At 38.9% G+C, this 23,481-nt stretch overlaps 1 protein-coding gene across 1 annotated transcript in view; it reads right to left on the bottom strand.

Moving 5' to 3' along the window:
• The window catches only part of LOC124596584 (transmembrane protein 18), a 47,221-nt gene that overhangs the window by 2,266 nt on the left and 21,474 nt on the right, over positions 1-23,481 (bottom strand). Inside the window, exon 4 of the mRNA XM_047135776.1 lies at positions 1,381-1,474. Within this exon, the coding sequence (XP_046991732.1) occupies positions 1,381-1,474 (94 nt within the window). The remainder of the gene's footprint in view (positions 1-1,380; positions 1,475-23,481) is intronic.

The raw sequence follows: 23,481 nt of genomic DNA, 5'->3' as shown, positions 1-23,481 counted from the left end.
TCAGTTTGTTCTAGGTGGCAGTTTGTTTTGTGTTTGACTAATTGGGTGTTGCTCTTTCTTCTACTGGTTTCAGTGTACATTTGCACTCAGAACTATATGGAATTTTATACACCCGAAGTGTCTGGGCACCATACATCTTTTGCCATTCTTAAGTGTTCTTTCCTTGCCTTGATAGGTTTAAAGATTGTATCAAACCATACTTGGCCAACAATTTTATGATGTAATCTTGTTAATTTCATTCTTAGACATTGGCCACATCATGTGCACTTTTACAAGTGAACCAACAGATTCAGTGTGGCTGACACTGGCACAACGACAAAGACATGCACAAGGGTTGCATTTTATTATTTTACAGACAAAATTTACATCTGTGTTATGTAGCTTGACAATGCTGAAGGGGCAAAATTAGCTAACAGTGTAAAATCATGAAATCAAGTATTTATTTCAAAACTAAAAATGGCCTATGCAAGACAATGACTTCCCTGAAGGAATGTCTAAATAAAGCTACTATATTGGTCAGAAAAGTATCCGTTACATATGAAATACCTTTGTTCACAGAAACCATCATAAATAAGGTCACAATATCAAAGCTGACACAAATATAACTCGGGCTCATATTCACACCTTTCAGTTTTTTTAATTATATGCACTGAGTTTTCAATATAACTGTCAGTTCTACCAACATAAGGTTGTAGCAATGGGGCTATCTCTGGTTTCTGTACTTTTGTAAGCCATACAGTCTAAGCAGATACACTTCTGCCTTCCAGGTTTGTTTCATACTGCCCAAAGAAAAAGGAAATGCCATTATTAATTGATTGGAAATGCTCAGAACTTTGGTTGTAGATCTTAGATCTTACCAAAGCTTTCTGTAAGTAGTTGGATCCAAAAGAGCCATCATCTTACGATAATCTTTTACTCTTGACTCCAACAGTGGCATTACCTTTGTCAGTGGTAAGAAAAATGATGATGATATCTGTGTTGATGTTCCTCAGCACATTTCTTTTCATTTGTGACAAATTACTGTTTCAAGGGAAATAGTTTTATACACTGACAATGACCTCACAGCCCACAAGCTGTAACTGAAGAAATATGTGATAAATAGTTTTTTTGAGTTTCTGGTTATTGACTGTAAAAGTTCACGCTTAATCAAATACTACAGTTCTGATTGACCCCACTTCAACCAATATTCTTTCAGTGATTGTTAGGTGAGTACCTTTTGTACATTAATGCTACTGAATATAAGTTAAACTATTATAAGTAAGCAATAACAGTTATTTATATCAGTTAAGAAACATAAGTGAATCATATATGCCACAATTTATGGAACACTTACTGGTTTTTAAGTAATGACAGACTGTTACATATGCCAACTGTACTTACCACCATTATCATGCAGTTTAGAAGAATTGGTACTGAAAATACCAGTGAGATGAACATTCCCTGACTGTCAAAATACTGTTGTCTTGAAAATAAGCTGAAAATAAAAAGAGAAATTTCTTATTCTCCACATTATCAAAGACTTTATATGGCCCACAGCTTTACATAAACAGTACTGAATTTTAAGTCCTAAATCAGTTTCATAACTACTTTTTTGATAATTTAATTTTTAAATACTGTGGCAAAGATAACTTCTAGTTTGACCACGTCCAGTCAGCAGACACACTTCACCTTATAAAAGGTCTGAATTTTATGAACTTTTAATACATTGTATGTAGGTGGTCTGTAGTGTAGAATTGAATTTTTGATCCCAAGAACCTTGTGATAACTTGCAGAGATCCAAAAAAACTGCACAATTTTAGCAGTTTTTGCTCTATAGATCTTTCCACTTGCATCCTATGACACTTAAATAAGTGTCCCTAATGGTCAAAGCTTAAAATCCAGAACCAGCACCCCCCCCCTCCCCCCAATGGGATGCTGATTTCCTATAGCTACACAAAAATAACATAAAAGCGTATATTTTCACGGTATGTACTTCTGTCTACATTTCACAACTGCAAGACACCACCCTCTCCTAATATATACTGGTCACTTCCTACTAGTAAATGTATATTTTAAACATCAAAGAAGAAACATTTAACGGAACAGAGAATCACACAAAAAAGTTAACACCTTGACCTCTTTGGTCCATATGGTAAGTCAAACTGGGTATCATCCCCATCCCCCTCAGTGACAGTGTCATCACTTAACAGTTTCTCCACTGTCGTAACTCATCAACATCATTATCTTTCGTGCCTGGCATAATGACTTCTCTTGCAGCCTGTATAGCGACAACAATGTTTGCCAATGACAAAGTGCTGGAGTCCTGCTTTTTTGAAGCTGCAATCCTCTGTGCTATCCCTTTTATAAATTTGCAGTACGTGATTTTTTTATGGGAGACGCTGAAGCTGCATTTTTAATTGTTGGTAGTGTCCAGCCCCAAAATTATTGAATCTCTTCTTTACACAGCCATGTCTATAATTGTAGGCACATACAAAAGGTATTGTACTGGGCAGTGTCTTGAGCAAGGGGCAGTCTCACAAGGTGGAATATGGGTTTTGCCACAGATCATGACTCTGTCAGTGGCAAAGATAGTTCAGTGTACCACTGTACATGTCTCCATCATACAATGTCACAAGAAAGCTCCTGCTTCAATAGTTTGGTATGGTGTTGCATTTGGTTGTTTGAAAGGGTTTTCCTCATGAAGGTACTGACTTTCTTCTTGTCTTGTGCAAAGGGGACTGAAGTAGTGTCACCTCTGCTTTCTGCAAGAAAGGAAACAATATCCTGTGGATTGAATATGCATGATGTTGATGTTGACAAATGCAGAACACTCTTCTGGAAATATATTTTTTTTTCAGAAGAGGCTGATGTTGTCAGCAATACCAGGATATTTTTGCCTTTACCTGCGATGGTAACACTATCACAGTCATCAGCCTTTGATATAGTGAGGTTCATTATCATCACATCAGTCTTCTGGCTTCTGCCATTTCAGTCATCAGCACTGAAATAGTTTCTTTTATTGGTGGTGTTTGATAAAAAGATTTCTTGTGGATCGTAATAGCTGTTTTTGTGAAGAAGACTAATTTTGTGGATAAGTGCAATATAGTCTGGTACTTTGGTAATGGATGTCTTTAGGACACCCATCGAAAACTACTACGGCATTACATCCAAAGTATTTTTGGACATAATCTACACTGATCTTGCATACTGACTCAAACATCGCTGGCGTATTTGTACTCCACACAGCTTCATGTAGAAAATATCCACTGTCAATTACAGCACAATTTCTCATCCAGAGGTCCACTTTTTCTTGTATCAGAGTGAATGCTGCGGACAACATTGACTTTGTGCCCTTGCAGAGACTATCCTCAGTGAAGATGCATTGGAACAGGAGCAAGCTAAAATCTGAACAATTCTTTCAGGTTGAAAATGCATCGGAACAGGAGCAAGCTAAAATCTGAACAATTCTCTCAGGTTATCATCAGATTGCTTACCAATGCAAACTCACTGGAAGAGAAGTGCGAAAGACTGGCCGGAGTTGCCAAAGAATCAATTGTAACTTTTTTGTTTGCAATTTTCAGGGCATACAAAACTAATGCTAGGATAACAACTTGACTCTTTTATTTGCATTTACACCTTTTATTTTTCTCAAACCGTTTTCTTCATGCAGTTACAATGACAATAATTCGAGCTAAAGAACAGTTCACATCTTCATGAGCAACTGTTTCTATACTAAGTAATATTAGTTCCTTAGTCTCAAGGAACACTGACTGTTCAGAGTGCACTGGTTATACAGGAAGGTCTCATATCTAGATGATGTTCAGATGTTGCTTAACACACTTCAGTTTGTTTATGAAAGTGCTAGAGGCATAGCATACTCAAAGTACACTGAGACAATACACTATCCATTATACAGTACAATGGGACAGTCGTCCATAAATCTGTGTCCTCATCCTTACGACTTCCTCTATGGTCGTGCCTTCTTGATCAAAATTTTCCAGTACAGTGAACAGTGAAGCAGCGTTCAGCCATGAAATTGTGAAAATCCTGAATATTGATTTTGCCTTTTAGACTGATCATGTCCTTGTAGAGCACATGTGCACTCTTTAACATAGTTCAGACGATCTTCTGCTTGAGAGTAGGGAATAATTTCTGTGAAATACTTGACGTGCAGGTTCCAATTTCACATCCATTACACTTTAATGATTTAGTATCCCAGGGTCATTCGGATTCCCTGCCTACCCCAAGTCCTGATAGAAAGAACATGTCTGAGATACCTGGGCTCCAGGTGACAGCTGTGGTATACAACCACTGCGGCAAATACATGAGGTGGCACTGCCCTCTGAAGAGTGTTTACCTGTATATCTCAGCCCAGCAATTGTGGTCAGTCTCTTGTCAGTCACTAAAGCCTTACGTATGTGCCACTAAATAGCATAGTTTTTCGACCTTATATGATTAACGTTTTGTGAATTGGACTTTCCCCTGGATTGTAGTGTATGCTCAAATGACTTGACTATGCTCTATACTTGTGTTATTTATTATTCAAATCATGATCTCTACTGTCAGTCCTACTGGTACCACCTGTTTCATTCTCTCAGTCTCCTTGTTGCCGCATGTGCGAATAATCATACTGTGTTTCTACCTTGAAGAGTAGGACAGTAAAAGTGATGTATTTCATTAGGGTACACATGCTGAAGTACTGAATCCATAGTGTAGCAGTAGGACCAAAATACTATGTGAAGATGTAACACTGTCAACAATAGCTCAGGCAGTGATGGAGGGTGGTGGCAGGAGGATCAAGAGTAACAACCGCTTAGAATCTTCCAAGATCATCAAACCACCTGGCCACTTAAATTGAGTGGTAAGAGAGGTTGATATATGTTGCCTGCATGATGCATGTACCACCCTACTTTTAAGAACATTGTAAAATTAAAGTTATGATGATGAAAGGTGCATGTTTTGCAGGATGTTTTTAATGATTTCAGAAATTTTCCATTTTTTTTGAAGCTCTCTATTTTGGTAAGTATCTAGCATAGCAAGATGTTTAATCAGTGCAAATTTTAGCAAATCTAATGCTCTAAAAGAAAGGTATAAATGATTTTTGTCATAGAAAGCAAGGAAAAAATTCACAGAGAAAAAACTGATGTCACAGTTTTTCGGTTTCTCTCAAGTTAGAACATGGTTCTTGATCACCTAAATACAACATACTAAAAGCTCAGAAAATCAGTACCTTTTGTAAAGGGCCCCCTCCCCCTTTTGGAGTACCTGCCAGCTGGACTAAAGTAATTGATGGCCAAAATTTATATTTCTTTATTCTGAGTCAACACAAGAAAAGATACAAGTAGGATATGTGTTTAAACATCATATGTGGCCAGGAATATCAACATGACTTGGGCATCCAGTCAAGAAACACAATGGTGGAATTGTATGCAGGTCAAATCTGCATTTGATTCAATTCTTTCAGTCAAACAGTAATATTACAGTTACAAATGCAAAAGACTTTCTACAAAAATAAATTTAAATAATTCTCAACCAGCATGGTGTGGATAATGACTCAGTAGCCAAATGTTATTGAGTGCATCTGATGTGTGTTCAAAGTAGAACTTGAAGTTTTCTAATAATGAGACAGAGAGAGGAACAGAAATAATGAGCCAGCCAAGGATTAAGTACATAAATATAACCTCACAGTCACATTTACTGAATTAATGTAAGAATAAGATATTTTGTGTCAACATTGTGTAGTTTACAATAACCGTGAGGCTCTCAATCACTAGTAGTTCAGACTGAAACACCATCAAGAGCATGCTCAAAGCACTCACTAAGGCTGTCTAGACACACAGCTACTCAAAAGGGACAAATCATTGAGTGGTTACTGACTGCAAGGCAATACAGTTTCACACACAGCACGACTCTGACGGGATGGAAGAACACAAGGTAACACTTGTTATTCCCCTCAAGAATCTTTTTTTTACACTTGGTACAATGAGTGAACGTTAAAGTAAGTTATAGTATTTATTACTATTACAAGTGTGTAAAAAAACAAATATGACTTGTGGTTCAGTCATTTCTCCAGAAAAATGTAAGCTGCAGAAAATTTGAAGCAGTGAAGAGCTGGAACATGAATTATCAGCGTTCTGTAATATGACTACACTTAGCTACAGTGCTGCTGGTGGATCTTCTGACTTGTATGGTCATGGCCCATTAAACTTTCCTGTTCCTAATGTTTCATCCAAAGCTGCACTGGATATATTCAGAGGTTAGAAATGAATATGTTTCATGGACCACAACCATACAGCCCAGAAGATTCACCAGCAACTAAGATTATCAGTCATGAAAGCCTTCATTGTATAGCTACAATGATTTAATACAGTTCATTTTTTCCAGGTGTAATACAGTGTAGCACAAATGTGAGTCTATTTACTGCAGAGGAATTAACTTTAATCACTTTGAGGTAAGAAAGTGTTGATTTACACACAGCAAATGAATGCAACTTTCATGTTCCACACTGTTCTGAACTGTGTTGGTGCACTGAGTGACAAGCATGCCCGAGTTGAAAAATTGGTGCACAACAGTTCAGCTTACTTCAGTTACAAATCATATCACTCAATTGTGTAAATGGCCTGTTGCAAAGCTAATGTATTATTTACTATGATAAACTGATTATGCTGGATGGTATACTGACAAAATAATTATTAACACTTCATCGATCAAACACTGGATAAAAATTAGGCCTTCATATTAATATCTGGTGAGAATAATATACCTTTTCTGTATTATTCTCTAGTATATGAAGCATCCTACTTGTCAAGCGATTAATGATATATTCTCCAAATAATTTTTGATGCAAGTTATGCAGAAAAATAAAAACAGCTGAAAGTGCATTTAGAATGGCATCGAAGTAGTTCATCTTCATGAAAATGCACCATATTTCTTGGAACATTTTCTTCAGAAAATGTAGGCTGCATTACCAGCTAGAAGAGAGAGAGAGAGAGGAAAGTGCTGTCTCTACATCATTCAAATCTTTCTGAGTGTACAGCCAAATAATTTTACTAAATACTGAAAATGCTGAAATACTAAAAAAAACTGATTTTTCAGGCGTGTTGCAGCAGCTTTCTCCAGGGCACAGATTCTTCACCTGAGGAAGGCCATTACAGCATGGCCAAAAAGTCAGAAATTTTAGTATTTTAAGTGCTTTGTAAGATGACATGGCAGTACACCTCAGATTTTCATGAGACTGACAACGGCATAGCAGCATATATATTTATATGCTGTGTCTATGTTCAAATGTAGATAGCTAGTCGTGCAGTATGCATTTTCCTTTGCTGAGTACACATTTTGGTAGCTTTCTTTTGGGGTCTCTTCTGCTTAGATAGTGTACCTTGATAGAAAAGTGGTCTCCTGAGTGAATTCAGTGTCCATTTCCCACTCAATATCTGCAAGAGAATGTGAACTTAAGGAAACGTCTGTAGCCTGTGACTGAGATAAAATGCATTCCATCACTCCTGTTCTGACAAAAGATGACTTCTGATACAAAGTGACTCTTAAAAACTTGACCACTGGAGTACATTTTGTTGGGACACCAAAGCATAAAGTGCACATTAAAATCCTTAACAACTAAGACTTGCTGTTGGAGATGTCTATTTAGTCTTTGGAGATGTCTATTTAGTCCTAAGAGAATGTCTTTAGCACTCTACCATCAGATGGTAAATACGAGGTCTGTTCCAAGGATTCCGGAACTTTGGCCACAAAATTTTTCTACCTTTACCTTTTACTTACTGTGCATGGTCTCCTTCGAAATACTCCCCTCCACAACTGATACACCACTCCCAATGCCACTTCCACTTCTGGAAGCAGTCTTGGTATATCTCTTGCTGGATTGCACTAAGTGCCATATGGGAATTTTCTTTTATCTCATCTACCATTGCAAATCTTTGTCTCTTATTGGGATTTTCAATTTCGAAAATAAAAGAAAGTCTGCAGGGACCAGGTCTGGAGAATACAGAGGATGAGGTAGCACAGAGATTTTGTTTTTTATGCTATAGTCACGCACCAACACGAATGAATGTATGGGTGTGTGTTGTGATGCAAGAGCCAATAATTGTCTCACCATGTTTCAGGCCATTTCCTTCTCACATTTTCTTGCAGGCATTACAACACATCCTGATAGTACCATTGATTAACAATTTATCACTGCGGCATGAATTCATGATGAACTAATCCTTCAGAGTCAAAGAAAACTATCACCATGGCTCTGACATTTGATCTGACCAGATGAGCTTTTTTTTTGTCTTGGAGGTCCTTTCCCAACCCATTGTATAGACTGAACCTTGGTATCATCATAATAATTGCACACCTATGTCTTATCACCAGTTATGATTCTCTTAAGGAACATCTCATTCTCATTTGCAAGTTCCAAAAGCTCTTCGCAGACTGTGAGGTGAACATCTTTCTGATTTTGGTTCATGAGCCATGGGATGAACTTGTCGGCAACACAATGCATTCCAAGATGCTGTGTCAGGATTTCATGACATGATCCAACTAAAATAATACATTCTTCTGTAATTTCTGGGACAGTAGTCTTCGACTGGCTAGCAGAATTTCGTTGACGTTACTCACATAAGCATCATCGGTAGATGTTGAAGGGTGTCCTGTACGAGAGCCAGTTTTAATTGCCGTCTGGCCCTTTTTAAACAGTGTAATCCATTTGTAACACTGAGTATGTATTAAGCACTCATCACCGCAGGCTTCCTGCATCATTTGGTGTGTCTCGGTAAAGGTTTTCTTGAGTTTCATGCAAAATTTAATACACACGCATTGCTCCTCTAACACTGCCATCTCGAAATTCACAAACTGTGTGACATAACGTTCTACTCAATACAGCACTGAACAATAACTAACAGATGTACAGCAGTGAAACCTCTGGCAGTTACACATTAAACAAGGCATGTGCAGTGCCATCAAACGCATTTCTCTCCACACCGCTGGCACAAAACTATGGTACCTCGTACACTCTGCATATGGCAATTTCCATACAGCATGTGGATAGTAACAGTAACTGCTTGCAAGTTGGCAGAGAGTGGGACAGGCAAGATGTTTTATATACCGTCACTAAATAAGGCTACACCCCCTTTATCTATGTTAGCAGTAAGGTCAAACTTGCTGTGAAGGACATAACCTCCTATAGCACAAGGACATAAGATATTTATTTTCAAGTGTGTGCCTTGCAGAGGCAGACACAGTAGCTATTTCTGTGCAGGTAGTTTGAGCTCCTACATGGAAGTTATGAAATCTTTCAAATTCCACTTAATTATGAGAGCCACCAAAATAGTCAGGGTACCCATTACCCCGTTTTATTTCTGTCATGGTGATGGGCAGAAGATAATAGCAGAAATAGCAGTAAGAATTCTTATTTAACTGTTATGATATCAATGTCTACAACATTGCTTCCATCATCTGACAGTAGAACTGCTTAGTGATTCAATGGTTTTATTGTGATTTTATTTTAAGCATTGGTCAGATTTTTGCTGAAGTTTTCTCTTTACTTCTTGTACTTGCTTGGGAGAATTTGCTGAACTGTGTAGTGGCTTTGGAGCAATTGAAGGATCAGGGGCAGTTTTCATTTTACCAGTACTGCTACAATTATTTGTATCCATGTCAAACTTAGATTTTTGAGCTTGTGCTGAGGAACTGCTTTCAGCAACAAGTCTTTATGACTTCTTGCAAAAGGGGTGACACATGCTGACAGGCAGTTGCATTGCCTTGAAGGCTTTCTTATCCTCATCATAGGGGATTCTCATCTGCTCCATTTACTGAATTTCTCTCTCTGTATAAATATGCCAGTCTCCACAAATACATTTCTCAGTTTTGCTGCCAGATTATACTGCATTAAGTCTTGCAATATTTCATCAAAGCAAATGTTTAACACGCTCAGGTAGTTACTGGTACAAGATGCAGCTGTGGTAAGACACAACTGGGGCCCTGCTCCAAAGGCTAATTATCTGAGTAATTTATGGAAATGTAGACAATTACTTTGCTTTATGTGACTTTGATCCATACATGCTTCACACAGCGTTACCTCCTTGACAGTCCAAAATTTTGGCATTTAAAGCACCTCATAGGATTTGGTATACACAGATTCTATATCTATATCTAAATCTGTATCTACATCTACATCTATACTCTGCAATTCATTGTGAAGCGCATGGCACAGTCTACATCGTACTGTATCAGTATTAGGGTTTCTTCTCGTTCCATTCACGTATGGAGCATGGGAAGAACGACTGCTAGAATGCCTCTGTGAATGCTGTAATTATTCTAATTTTATCCTCACAAGCCCTACGTGTGTTATATGTCAGGTGTTGTAGTATGTTTCTAGAGTCATCGTTTAAAGCTGGTTCTTGAAACTTTGTGAGTAGACTTTCTTGGGACTGTTTACGTCCATCTCCAAGAATTTGCCAATTAAGTTTCTTCGATACCTCTGTGACACTTTGCCACAGGTTAAACAAACCTGTGACCATACATGCTGTCCTTCTCTGTATATGTTCCAATTTACCCTGTTAGTCCTATTTGGTATGGGTTCAACACACTTGAGCAATATTCTAGAACCAGTCGGATGAGTGATTTTTAAGCAGTTTCCTTTGCAGACTAATTGTACAATTCCAGTATTCTACCAATACACCGAAGTCTAGCACCTGCTCTACCCCCAACTAAGCCCATGTGATCATTCCATTTCATTTACCTACAAAGTGTTACAAATTGACTGATTACAGCTGTGACTCACTGATATTATAGTCATCAGATAATATGTTTTTCCTGTTTGTAAGTGCACAATTTTACATTTTTGAACATTGAAAGCAAGTTGCCAATCTTTGCACCACATTGGAATCTTGTAAAGATCTACAAATGACATGACACAACTTCAGAGAATTTAATGGTCTCATATCGGTATGATTTTATGCATACAGACTGAAGTGACAGGTATAAATTTGGACACAGGCCGAGAATTGAACCTGGGTCTTCTGCTTACTAGGCAGGTGCATTAGCCAGTAAACCACCTTGGCAAAGCGGTTCAACAGCTGCACGGATTACCCTGGTACGCCTCCCTCTTCAACCCAAATTCTCACTGCCACCCCAGTCTACTTTAAATTCCCTCTTAGACATGAACAGAATTGCCAAGGCTCTCCACGTTCTGGAATACCATCTCAGCATTGATCATAAATAGAGGATCATGCCTGAAATCCAGGTGTAGGCACTTATACATAATATCATATCTGTATGAGACCACTAAAGTCTCTGAGGTTGTGTCATTTCATCTGTTTAAGTACTTACCACTGGATTTCAGGCTGGATCCCCCATTTATGTTCGATCTGAGGTGCTATTCCAGAAGACTAAGGCCTTGGCAATTATGTTCATGTGTAAGGGGGATTTTAAAGTAGACTGGAGTGGCAGTGAGAATTTGGGTTGAGGAGGGAGGCATGCCAGGGCAATAGTGACAATGTAAGGGGGAAAATAAGCTGAAGATTTGAACTGAAGTTTGTGTTGGGGAGGGCACTTGAGTTAAGTATTCATGCAGCAATGTTGACCACTGTGTTGCAGTGGTGTAATGGTTAGCATTTCTGCCTTGGAAGCAAGAAGACCTGGGTTTGAGTCCCAGTTGTGGCACAAACTTTGATTCGTTTCTTCTGCTTCAATCATTATTGTGGACAAAGGTGAGACTTAGTTCTCGTCTCATTTGCTAGGGGCATCTTTCTATCTATAGCCCTATGCTTTGACTTACACCTATTATGTAGTAATCTCCATTTCTTTAGAAGTTTCTTTATAATGACTATATACCATGGATGTTCCCTCCCATTTTGAACTTTTCTACTGGGTACATATCTTTCCAGTGCATGGCCAATTATTCTTTTAAACTTGAGCCATAGTTCCTCAACATTCTCCTGCTCTGTGCTGAAATTTTCAAGTTCCTCACTGAGATATGACACTACTGATTTTTTTTTATCTAGTTTACTAAGCATATATATCTTTCTGATCGTTTTAGTTGTCCTTTGTACTTTCATAATCATTACTGCCACAACTGCATCACGGTCACTGATAACAGTTTCAATGTGGGTATCATCAAAGAGGTCAAGTCTATTTGTTGTCAATAGATCTAATATATTGCCATTATGAGTGGGGTTCCAAACTATCTGTCCCAGGTAGTTCTCTGAGAAGGCATTTAGTAATGTTTCCAAGGATGTTTTATCATGGCCACCACTAACAAAACTCTAATTTTCCCAATTGACTGTTGAATGATTTAAGTCTCCACCGGTGATTACAGTATGATTGGGGAATTTACATACGAGGTCTGTTCAAAAAATTCCACAGCATTCGTAATTTTGTGCCAATGGAGTGTTGGGAGCGAATGTTGTTGGCATCCCTGCAAACGCCTATGTTTAATGTGTAACTGTTAGAAGTTTCATTGTTGTATGTCTGTCAGTTATTGTTCAGAGTTGTATTTAGTAGAATTTAGTGCCATACAGTTTGCAAATTTCAAGATGGCAGAGCTAGAGAAACAATGTGTCTGCAATAAATGTTGTGTGAGCCTCAAAAAAAACCTTTACCAAGACACACCAAATGATACAGGAAGCCTATGGTGATGAGTGCTTAAGCCGTACTCAGTGTTACAAATGATTCACACTGTTTAAAAATGGCCAGATGGAAGTTACAGATGACCCTCATTCAGGATGCCATCTGACATCTACCGATTATGCTCATATTGGGAATGTCAATGAAATTGTGTGTTCTCGTCAAAGACAGTCTTTGAGACTGCAAAAGAATGTAACATTTCAGTTGGAACATGTTATGAAATCCTGACACAGCATCTTGGAATGCATAGTGTTGTCGCCAAGTTCATCCCATGGCTCATGAGCCAAGACCAGAAACACCTTCACCTCGCACTCTGTGAAGAGGTTTTGGATCGCACGAATGAGAACGAGATGTTCCTTAAGAGATTCATAACTGGTGATGAGACGTGGGTCCACAATTATTATGATGAGACCAAGGTTCAGTCTTCACAATGGGTCGGGAAAGGTTCTCCAAGACCTAAACAAGCTTGTCAGGTCAGGTCAAATGTCAAAGCCATGCTGATAGTTTTCTTTGACTTTGAAGGATTACTTCACCATGAATTCTTGTCACAGGGACAAACTGTTAATTGATGGTACTATCAGGACATTCTGTGATGCCTGCAAAAAAAAAAATAAAAAGAAATTGTGAGAAGGAAATGGCCTGAAATGTGGAGAGACAATTCATGACTCTTGCATCATGACAATGTACCTACAGATTCATCCTTGTTGGTGCATGACTGTTGCACAAAAAACGAAATCACTGTGCTGCTTCATCCTGCCTACTCTCTGACCTGGCCCCTGCAGACTTTTTGTTATTTTCAAAGTTGAAAACCCCATCGAAAGGATGAAGATTTGCAATGGTAAACAAGATTTTTTTTAAAAAAAAAGAAAGAAAAAAAAAAAAAATGGAGATGGCACTTCGCACGATCCAGCAAGAGATGTACCAAGAGTGCTTCCACAAGTAGAAATGGCGTTGGGAGTGGTGTATCAGTTGTGGAGTGGGGTATTTTGAGGGAGACCATGCATAATATGTAAAAAGTAAATGTAGAAAAATTTTGTGGACAAAGTTCCGGAATTCTTTTAACAGACTAATTCGCTATTAGTGCAGGGATACTGAATATTAAAACAGTATCCTCCCCCCACTGTTTCTTTGAAGTCAATGTGTGTTACACAATACTAGTTAACTAAACCTTTTTCAAAGTAAGGATGTTATGAATTTTCAGCTACTTTAGCCCGGTTTCCTTGCAGCCTAAAAGTTTAGACATTTGTTGTGTTGTAGCTAAAAAAATTAGCAGAGTGCTGTTATGAAGACAACTGACTGTTTTCACAAACCAAGCAATTACTTCCAAATCTTTGTGAATATAGAAAAAGGAGACCTATGCAAAGTGCCTTTTCTCTCCCTTACTATAAACAAATTATGGCAAACTTGTGGTCTATTACTCTCTTAACACAAATCTTACAATTCATTTTTCTCAGAATGACTGCCAACTCCGTTTCTCTTTGTTGATTGTGTGTTAGTACCCTCTGATAGCCACACTCCCCATCTGCAGCTTAAGAAGGATAAACCATCACTTTCCCATAAGAAGCTAGGTAATGTGTGGCCCTGAAATTTGAATGAACTTATTAGAAATTGTGTGCTGTGGGTGCGCTAGAGATTACCTACTAATTACTGTTTAGATTCAACAGGCATCTATAACACAGGCATGTAGCACACACTTGAGTTTGAGGTTTTAGCAGAGGATTTTATCACAATTGTGGTCAGAGAAACATATCCACAGTCAGAGTAACAGAGAATTCATGGAACTAAATGCTTGGAACCCTCCTCCTTGATGGGGTGGACTTTTTTTTTTTTTTTTTTTTTTTTTTTTTTTTGGCTGCTCTATGTTCTGCTAGTATTCTTTGGGAAGTCTGGTTGACAATTCATAGAATTAATTTTTGCCGTATTTTACTGTGAACTGAGGTGAATTTTCATTGCCATTAGCTGCAAACATCTGACTTTTGAGGATATGCCGCCGGGAGATGCTGATTCAACTTATGTCAGATTTGTTCTAAAATTCTTTGTTGTTATTATTTTACATGACCTCTTCTCTGAGGTTTTTATTCATCATCTCTGCTTCTTCACTGACAATATCTTGCCAATACATGCTGTCATGTTGGAAATTGTTACTCTTTGTATTTTTAACACACTATAGGCCGTGTCACATAGGGTGGAACTTCCACACATAGAAACGGAGTGGTAGAAAAGCGTGGAGGGGATGAGCTCTGCACATGCCACGCAGCAGAGAGGGAGCACACAAAGTCCTCATTGATGAACTGTTTTGCTGTGGACAACAATCAGGTTGTTTTGCCTACAGAACATCATATCATACATTCAGATCTACAAAGGGAATAACAAATTTTACACACACCAGTCAGTTGTCACGAGGAAAATCTTACTTCATGTCTTGATGATACTGCATCCACTGTTCCACGCTTTAATCCATGTGACATCGGAAGGCGAGAACAGCTGACACAGCTTTGTGAAGACATCAAGAACAAGTTTCTCAAAATGACAACTATCTAATGACAAGGTCATTCAAACTGTTTATAATAACTGTCATTTATTGTTATTTGAACTGTATTACACGACATAAAAATGTAATACACAACAACTTCAAACACAAACAGAAATCATTATATTTGCTTGACAGTTGCTTCTACTCCATAGTATTTTTAAAAGTACAAGGCATATATAGGGTTGTGTTTGACTGTAGTTAAGTGTAATCATAAAAAAGAATTACTGGTAGAAAAGACTAATTTAAAGAACTAATGTAGGAGACTATCATAAAAATTATTAGTGTGTTGTCAAATTTTTCACTGTCAATGGGCATTATGAGTCTAAATTTACTCATTTGACATTACTGTGAGAGACCACATTTATAATCCATTAAACAAGCAAACAATTCTACATCTACACCCATGCTCCGCAAGTCACCTGACGGTCTGTGGCGGAGGGTACCTTGAGTACCTCTATCGGTTCTCCCTTCTATTCCAGTCTCGTATTGTTCATGGAAAGAAGGATTGTCAGTATGCCTCTGTGTGGGCTCTAATCTCTCTGATTTTATCCTCATGGTCTCTCCGCGAGATAGACGTAGGAGGGTCAATATACTGCTTGACTCCTCGGTGAAGGTATGTTCTCGAAACTTCAACAAAAGCCCGTACCGAGCTACTGAGAATCTCTCCTGCAGAGTCTTCCACTGGAGTTTATCTATCATCTCCGTAACGCTTTCGTGATTACTAAATGATACTGTAACAAAGCGCGCTGCTCTCTGTTGGATCTTCTCTCTCTCTTCTACCAATCCTATCTGGTACGGATCCCAGACTGCTAAGCAGTATTCAAGCAGTGGGCAAACAAGCGTACTGTAACCTACTTCCTTTGTTTTCGGATTGCATTTCCTTAGGATTCTTCCAATGAATCTCAGTCTGGCATCTGCTTTACCGACGATCAACTTTATATGATCATTCCATTTTAAATCACTCCTAATGCCTACTCCCAGATAATTTATGGAATTAACTGCTTCCAGTTGCTGACCTGCTACATTGTAGATAAATGATAAAGGATCTTTCTTTCTATGTATTCGCAGCACATTACACTTGTCTACATTGAGATTCAATTGCCATTCCCTGCACCATGCGTCAATTCGCTGCAGATCCTCCTGCATTTCAGTACAATTTTCCATTGTTACAACCTCTCGATATACCACCGCATCATCCGCAAAAAGCCTCAGTGAACTTCCGATGTCATCCTCAAGGTCATTTATGTATATTGTGAATAGCAACGGTCCTACGCCACTCCCCTGCGGCACACCTGAAATCACTCTTACTTCGGAAGACTTCTCTCCATTGAGAATGACATGCTGCGTCCTGTTATCTAGGAACTCTTCAATCCAATCACACAATTGGTCTGATAGTCCATATGCTCTTACTTTGTTCATTAAACGACTGTGGGGAACTGTATCGAATGCCTTGCGGAAGTCAAGAAACACGGCATCTATCTGTGAACCCGTGTCTATGGCCTCCGAGTCTTGTGGACGAATAGGGCAAGCTGGGTTTCACACGATTGTCTTTCTCGAAACCTATGCTGATTCCTATAGAGTAGATTTCTAGTTTCCAGAAAAGTCATTATACTCTAACATAATACGTGTTCCAAAATTCTACAACTGATCGACGTGACTCTTCTGTGAGTAACTTGAAGGACTACTGGCCGATAATACTGGAAACCACTAGTATATCGACAAGGAACTGTCCCTGTCATTTTAGAGCATTTTCCAATTTGTAGCTTGGAAAAGACATTGATTTACCTGTGAAAATATTGGAGTTTTGCTGAATTTATCAAGCAACATTTTTGTACGCTATTAGAGCATACAAAACACCGGGAAAAGCTTAACTTTTTCTTGGACAATATGTTGAACATGCTCCTGCAGTCTCTGCTTGTGTCTTGAAATGTCAACAGTAGGAGTCCCACTTTCAAATTCACTTTTGAAAAAGTTATACATGTGGTAAATACTCCCCCTCAACTCGGTGCCTGTTATCTTGAAGGTTTACCTAAACCCCATATAGCATTTAATCTGTGCCTAAATTAATTCCATGGGATTATACTAATAGTGATATGTTGGTAAATGCAAAACTGTGTGACCACATTCACGTGCAAGAAAGTCAAGTTTGCACATTCTGCCATGTGGCTTGCATAAATTAACGAGCTGCAAGAGTATGGTTGATACTGTGGGAAATATTTTTATTTTTAAGTCAGGGCAAAATATCTTCTTTCCTGGTGTAACGGTACTTTGACTACTGCGCCTCCGCCAGAGCAAAGATGTGACCTACGATCGCGCTTGCGGAAGAGCGCTGCGTCAGCGACAGATTTTCACAAGTAATTTTGATTTTTTTTTTCTTTTGCGTAGGTGCTTGTCTTAACAACTAGTTCATTACTCTCTTGTTATCTTGTCTTCATACGTTTAAGACGTGTATTTTTTGGCGGTGATGTTAAAAAATGATTTTAAGTGGAAATTAAAACTATATTATGAAACAAACACACGGCGTAAGTTATTTCAGTAGTGATTCACAATGGTTATCGCCAAATTTATAAATTAATCCAACAGTGAGAACTTCAAGAAATTTTCATCAGACGGAGAACAAGAGGACCAGCGAACAATGAAAAAAGGACATACTACAAGAAAATCAAGAAGTATTCCAGATGCAGCCACGAAGACTATATTAAACTAGATACTACGTTTCTGACAGAATTATTAGGTTAATTTCAACTTATTTCTGATGCTATTTCCTTAGTCACTTTTTGTAGTGTCGCTGACACGGTCTGCCATTCACGGTCAAATTACAGCACTATCTCAATCAGTAATACGAAGTCCACCTTATCCGTAACTTATTCCATCAAAATTCTATTTTGTATTTTCACGGGAGAGCCCCGAAGAAGGAAAAACTACACTGGTGTTTGTGTTTTCTCTGTAACAGCTGAATGGTAAATGGCCTGGTACATTACAGTGATTGTCTTTGAAGGAAGATATGCCAAGAATTGTTCAGTGAAACACTTAACAAGACTGAAAGCGTGGATTTCTGAATGGTAGTCACTGCTGTTTTTCTTCCACCTAAATCTAAGTTTGCTCTCAAGAACAAAACAAGAAGAAAAGCCAGCATGCAGAACAATTACCTGAGAACCTATTCCTATCGGAACTGTAAAACTATCAGTATCATCACTCATTTTTCAGCAGGTCTTCCTGGAATGATTCCGATTCACCCATGTTTCAAAAAAAGGTAATACATTGTAGAACTACTTCTTTCTCTTGTATCGTATGTCTTTATAATAGATGTGGTTTGTGCTGCATCTATAACACTTCTTTCAACTAAACTCTCTCTATAGCATATTTGAAACCAATGCCTTTTAAAATTGTTTACACATATGAAGCACTACATCTGAAGCTAATGTTCTCATGCACAACTGTAACAAGCTCTTGTGATGATCTGTATTCACCATTCACATGGAGCACTTTAAGACATGGCTGTCGAAACCATTTATTGGTGTTGCAGGGTTCTTGTGATTCTGATACTTTCCATGTAACATGAAGTCCCAAGATTCCTACAGCTCTGATACTTTCATTTACAATGCTCTTTACAGTTCTCTTGCTGACAACACATGCTTCTGCAGTCTGTTATTGTGCCTTGAAATGTCAACAGTAGGAGTCCCACTTTCAAATTCACTTTTGAAAAAGTTATACATGTGGTAGATACTCCCCCTCATTTGCTTGTGAAGCACTTCACACTTACTGCTGCCACCTGACATTTTTTAATCGCACTAAAACTTTTACAGATTCATATACACAGCTATATTTCTACAAGAAAAAAGAACATCAATAGCTGAATGAATAATTTGGTTGTCACAAACTATGGCAACAGTACAGCACACAGGAGAGAGGCTCTCGCCGTCTAGCCGTAACTCGCGGTTAGCCACTTGGAAAAAGAATGAATCTTATAGGTTGCCAGTGATTAATGGAGGGGATGTGCAAAATGGCTAAAAATTGGGTTGCCTTCCTACATGATGATGACTTTAACAGGCTCAAATTAAATTAATCACCTTAAAACGAAAACTCACTGGACAAAACTTTAAAATTAGAGAGATAGAAGGGCTGGCCAATACTCCAGGAGGCAAAATTCCAGTACTTCTGACATGCATTTAAAAGTGGAAACATTAATTCTAACTTTAGTGTCTATTAGTTCTTCAGGGAGTAAAGAGGGATATGTTGAGAAGGTCAGACACGAATGGCGTATCACTCATACTTAAGGACTCTATCTGCTGTGAGGACTGTATGAAACAAAGATGGAGAGGGAGGCATCAGAGAGTAGGATGTCAAAAACAGTACACTGGTAAGGAGCAGTGATCTTTAGATTGCCTGGATGTAGAATTCTGGTCTCTGAGCATATAATTTCTATATGCTTGAAAATTCCTGTTGTCTGCATCATCTGCCCTGCAGTATTTAGGCAGATGTTTCCACCGGTTTGTATTTGATTAAGAATTATTTACTTATTTCTGGTTATGAACTTTATGCCATTTACTATATGGTACCTATTACACACACACACACACACACACACACACACACACACACACACACACAGAGAGAGAGAGAGAGAGAGAGAGAGAGAGAGAGAGAGAGAGAGAGAGAGAGAGAGAAGAGGAAGGGGGGAGGGGAGGAGAGGAGTGCAGACAGGGAGAGGACCAGATGTGGGTGGAGGGGGGAGGAAGAGGGGGAGGGGAAAGGCAAGGTTGGGGTCGGGGTGGAGGGGAGGGATGGATAATCTAAATAAAATGTAATAAATAAATAAGTAAACAATTATACTACATAAAAATAACAAAAAGAAGTGGGAAGACTGTATAACAGATGTCATGTGCATGAAGTTGGTGAGATGTGAGGATATGTTTGACAGCAGATTCCCATCTCCTAAATTCCATGGGAGAATTCAAACAGCCTGTTTGATGTATCAGGGAGTCAGTTCCACTGTGCTGACAAGGGAAGCTCCCCATCAACCCCCCCCCCCCCCCCCCCCACTTAGATTTAGTTGTACAATTGCCCAGTGGGAAGCCCTTCAAAACTGAATGCACATCAAGCATGAAAACAGGAAGAAGGTGTGCTGATCTGTGAAAAAAAAAGAGGCAAAATCAAGACAGCGAACGTTCCAACCTCAAGATGTGCAACAATGAGTGGATTGTAAGTATCATGCTGGTGTAGTTGTGGGGTGATGGTGTTGGACTGCGAAATGGAAGAGATCTGTGGTCAAATCTCCCTTGTACCCCATTTTTTTCCCACAAAATTATGAACTTTCCATCCGATCATTGAGGTGTTTGTTCTCCTACTGTAGTTTTACCAATTGTCATACTATAAATTGGTTATAGACTATGTCATATGGTGTAATATATTTACTGTCGCAAGTAAATGTGTTGAATAGTGAAAGTAGGCAAGAGGCTGCACAGACTTCTCACTGGAATGAAAACAACAAATAAATGGGTGTGAACTATGTCACAAAAAAGAATTCAAGAGTCAAAACTTACAAAATGGAATCCAAGAGTCAATGTATGGCACTCGTGTACAACAAATAAGAGTCATGCGTCTGGAGATCACTTCCTCACACCTTGCTGTTGCAAACAGACATTACACCACGACACAGATACACATTTGAATACAGTGAACAGACACATCAATGACAAGACAGACAGTTCATAATTTCCTGGAAAAAAAGTTACAGGGCATGAGAGAGATTTGGACACAGATCTCCACTTTTGCAGTTCAACACCGTGACCACATAACAATGACAACATGGCTACTCAGTTATGTTTGATGTTGCACATCTTTAGCTTGGGTCATTCACTGTTTCGATTTTGCTTCTTTTTTCACAGTCCAGTACACCTTCTTCCTGTTTTCATGTTTGATCTGTGTTCATTGTTTGATGGGCTATCCACAGGGCCACCTTACCACTAAATCAGAGGGGGTGTGATGGGGAGTTTCCTTTGTGAATATACTCAGCAACTGGGTCCTAAGAAAGTATTTAGACTTTTGCCAATCTTTGCCCTCAAAAACCTAATACCCTGAGACATGAATTTCCAGGGCACTGATATATACTGTAGTGCCATGAACTGTGTAACATGCAGTGTGGTGTAATAGCATCAGTGGCTAAATGCTGACGGTTGCCAGTTCAAACCCAACCACCAAAAATTGCTTGTCATTTAGTATTTATAGTTTCTGGAATGTTCTCAAAGTTTCTTACAATTGTAATTTTTGTATATTCTGGAATCTTCTATGTTTATGTAAATAGCAGCATTCTCCATACAGGAGTTCAGTGCTGCCTTTATGTCAATGTTCATAATAAATATTCTTAGAGTGCTAAGTGTTGTACTACACTGATGACTGTTTTCAGATTTAGATTTTAATCTGGTTACAATGTGACTTTCTTAGGTGGAGACACCAGGTATTCGAAACAACTACATCACTGTGGCTTCAATTAGACAACATACAAGCTGTTGCTTACACAGACAGGAACCAGAATACAAACAGTACATTGTCCCCGCAGTGTGTATATTCATGAGGGCCAATTGAATTCCAAACAGCAGTAATACATCTGCACACAACATATCCATCAATGTTTTCTGGCGATGCTGTACAGTACCTGACAAAATGGCTGAATGGTTTTGACCGAGTGGCCAGGTATGACAGGTTAGATGATATGATGTGTTTGGTAAATGTGTACTCCTACCTGGACAGCACACCCAAGGGCTGGCTTGAGAACAATGAAGAGAAGTTCAATATCTGTGCTGAATTCCAGGCTGAACTGAAGAAAACATTTGGTGAAAATCAGCAGCAAGTCTGCTTAGTGGAAAAACAAATAAAGAACAGTGCCCAACATAAAGGGGAAATGTCAGTCCTACATACAGAATGCTTTGGCCCTATGCTACACTGTGAATACACATATGACAGAAGCTGACAAAACATTACACTTGATGAATGGAGTCACAGAAGTCTTCTTGTAAAGACTGTCACTACAACTGAGGAAATCATCAAGTGGTTCCTTACTATAGAGGACATGCAACAGAAAAAGAGTCAGACAAAAGAGGTATGACCAGCTCCCAAATATGATCCCTAAGGAAGTTGTGTATGACCACTGTCACCTCGCATCTCTCGTATGCCAGGTTGTAGGAGGAGAGAGACACCATATTATGGCAGCCAGAACTGTCAAGCCTATTAAGCAAAAGCTAGCTATCAAGAATGTCGACCCCCTATGTCAAGAGGTAGTAGAGAATGTTGAAGAAGAGGTGTATTTATCTTTAGCACCAATCTACGCCACCATTCGAGCATGCCAGAAAGAATGGACTAGACTGGGTCAGACATATGCTGCAACTGTCAAATGACAACCCAGAGCCTGACAAATGCAAGTACAACCCCTCAGAAGCACACAAATTTTGAAGACTGAGTACAACACACTGGTATGTTTCCATGGTTGATGACCTGGACGTGCTATACTGTAACACAGAGAGAGAAGATGCGTTTTCAATGACTACTAAGCTGCCAGATGTATAGCATCACACTAGTTCTGTTCCCACCAGTCAACTGCAGATGATTATAGTCAACCTATGGGACAAAACCTATGGCTGTACCTTGGATGAGGTTGCTCTCCAACATGCCATAGCTGTTCTCTGCTGTCATACAGATGTACCAATTGCTCACTTAGCAATGCTCAATTAAACTGTGAAGCTTTTGTTGGTTTTGCTTGCCTAGCTGCCAGATTCAGGAAAACTAAGTGAGGTGATCACCTATGGAGGAGAAGCCGATGAAAATCCTTCAGCCTGCTGTCATGAACAAGACACAGTCCAGTAGTCAAGCTTGATGCTCAATTTAACTATGAAGCTTCTTTTGATTACAAAAGCTACTTAGGCTCACAAAGGAAATCTACGTGCTAGTGACAATCATAAATATTGTATCTGGGTAAGGTGGCATGAGCATAAGATAGCCGAAGCTGTTCAGGAAGAACTGCTGAATGACATCAACAAATAATTGTGTTGCGCTACCGTTAAAGAAAACACAAGGGAGGAAGATGCTATTGAACTGCCAATAGCATTGGGCCTGAATGAGGAACAACGTTGGCAAATGTCAGCCATTCTGTACCAATTTTCAGGTACTTTCAAATTCAGAACACAGAAATGATAGCCCAAGTGACCCATGGTAATACACCGTAACAACACTGGTGGTCATGCGCCAATTCATCAATTACCCAGCAAGTTTATTGCATCAAATCATTGCATAGAAGCTAGCCTATAACAAATTTTATGCATTGTTCACCTGCTGAACAATGGAGAATCAGG

This window comes from Schistocerca americana, chromosome 2 (assembly GCF_021461395.2).
Source record: "Schistocerca americana isolate TAMUIC-IGC-003095 chromosome 2, iqSchAmer2.1, whole genome shotgun sequence".
Lineage (NCBI taxonomy): Eukaryota > Metazoa > Arthropoda > Insecta > Orthoptera > Acrididae > Schistocerca > Schistocerca americana.
This window is presented reverse-complemented; position numbering and strand designations above follow the sequence as displayed.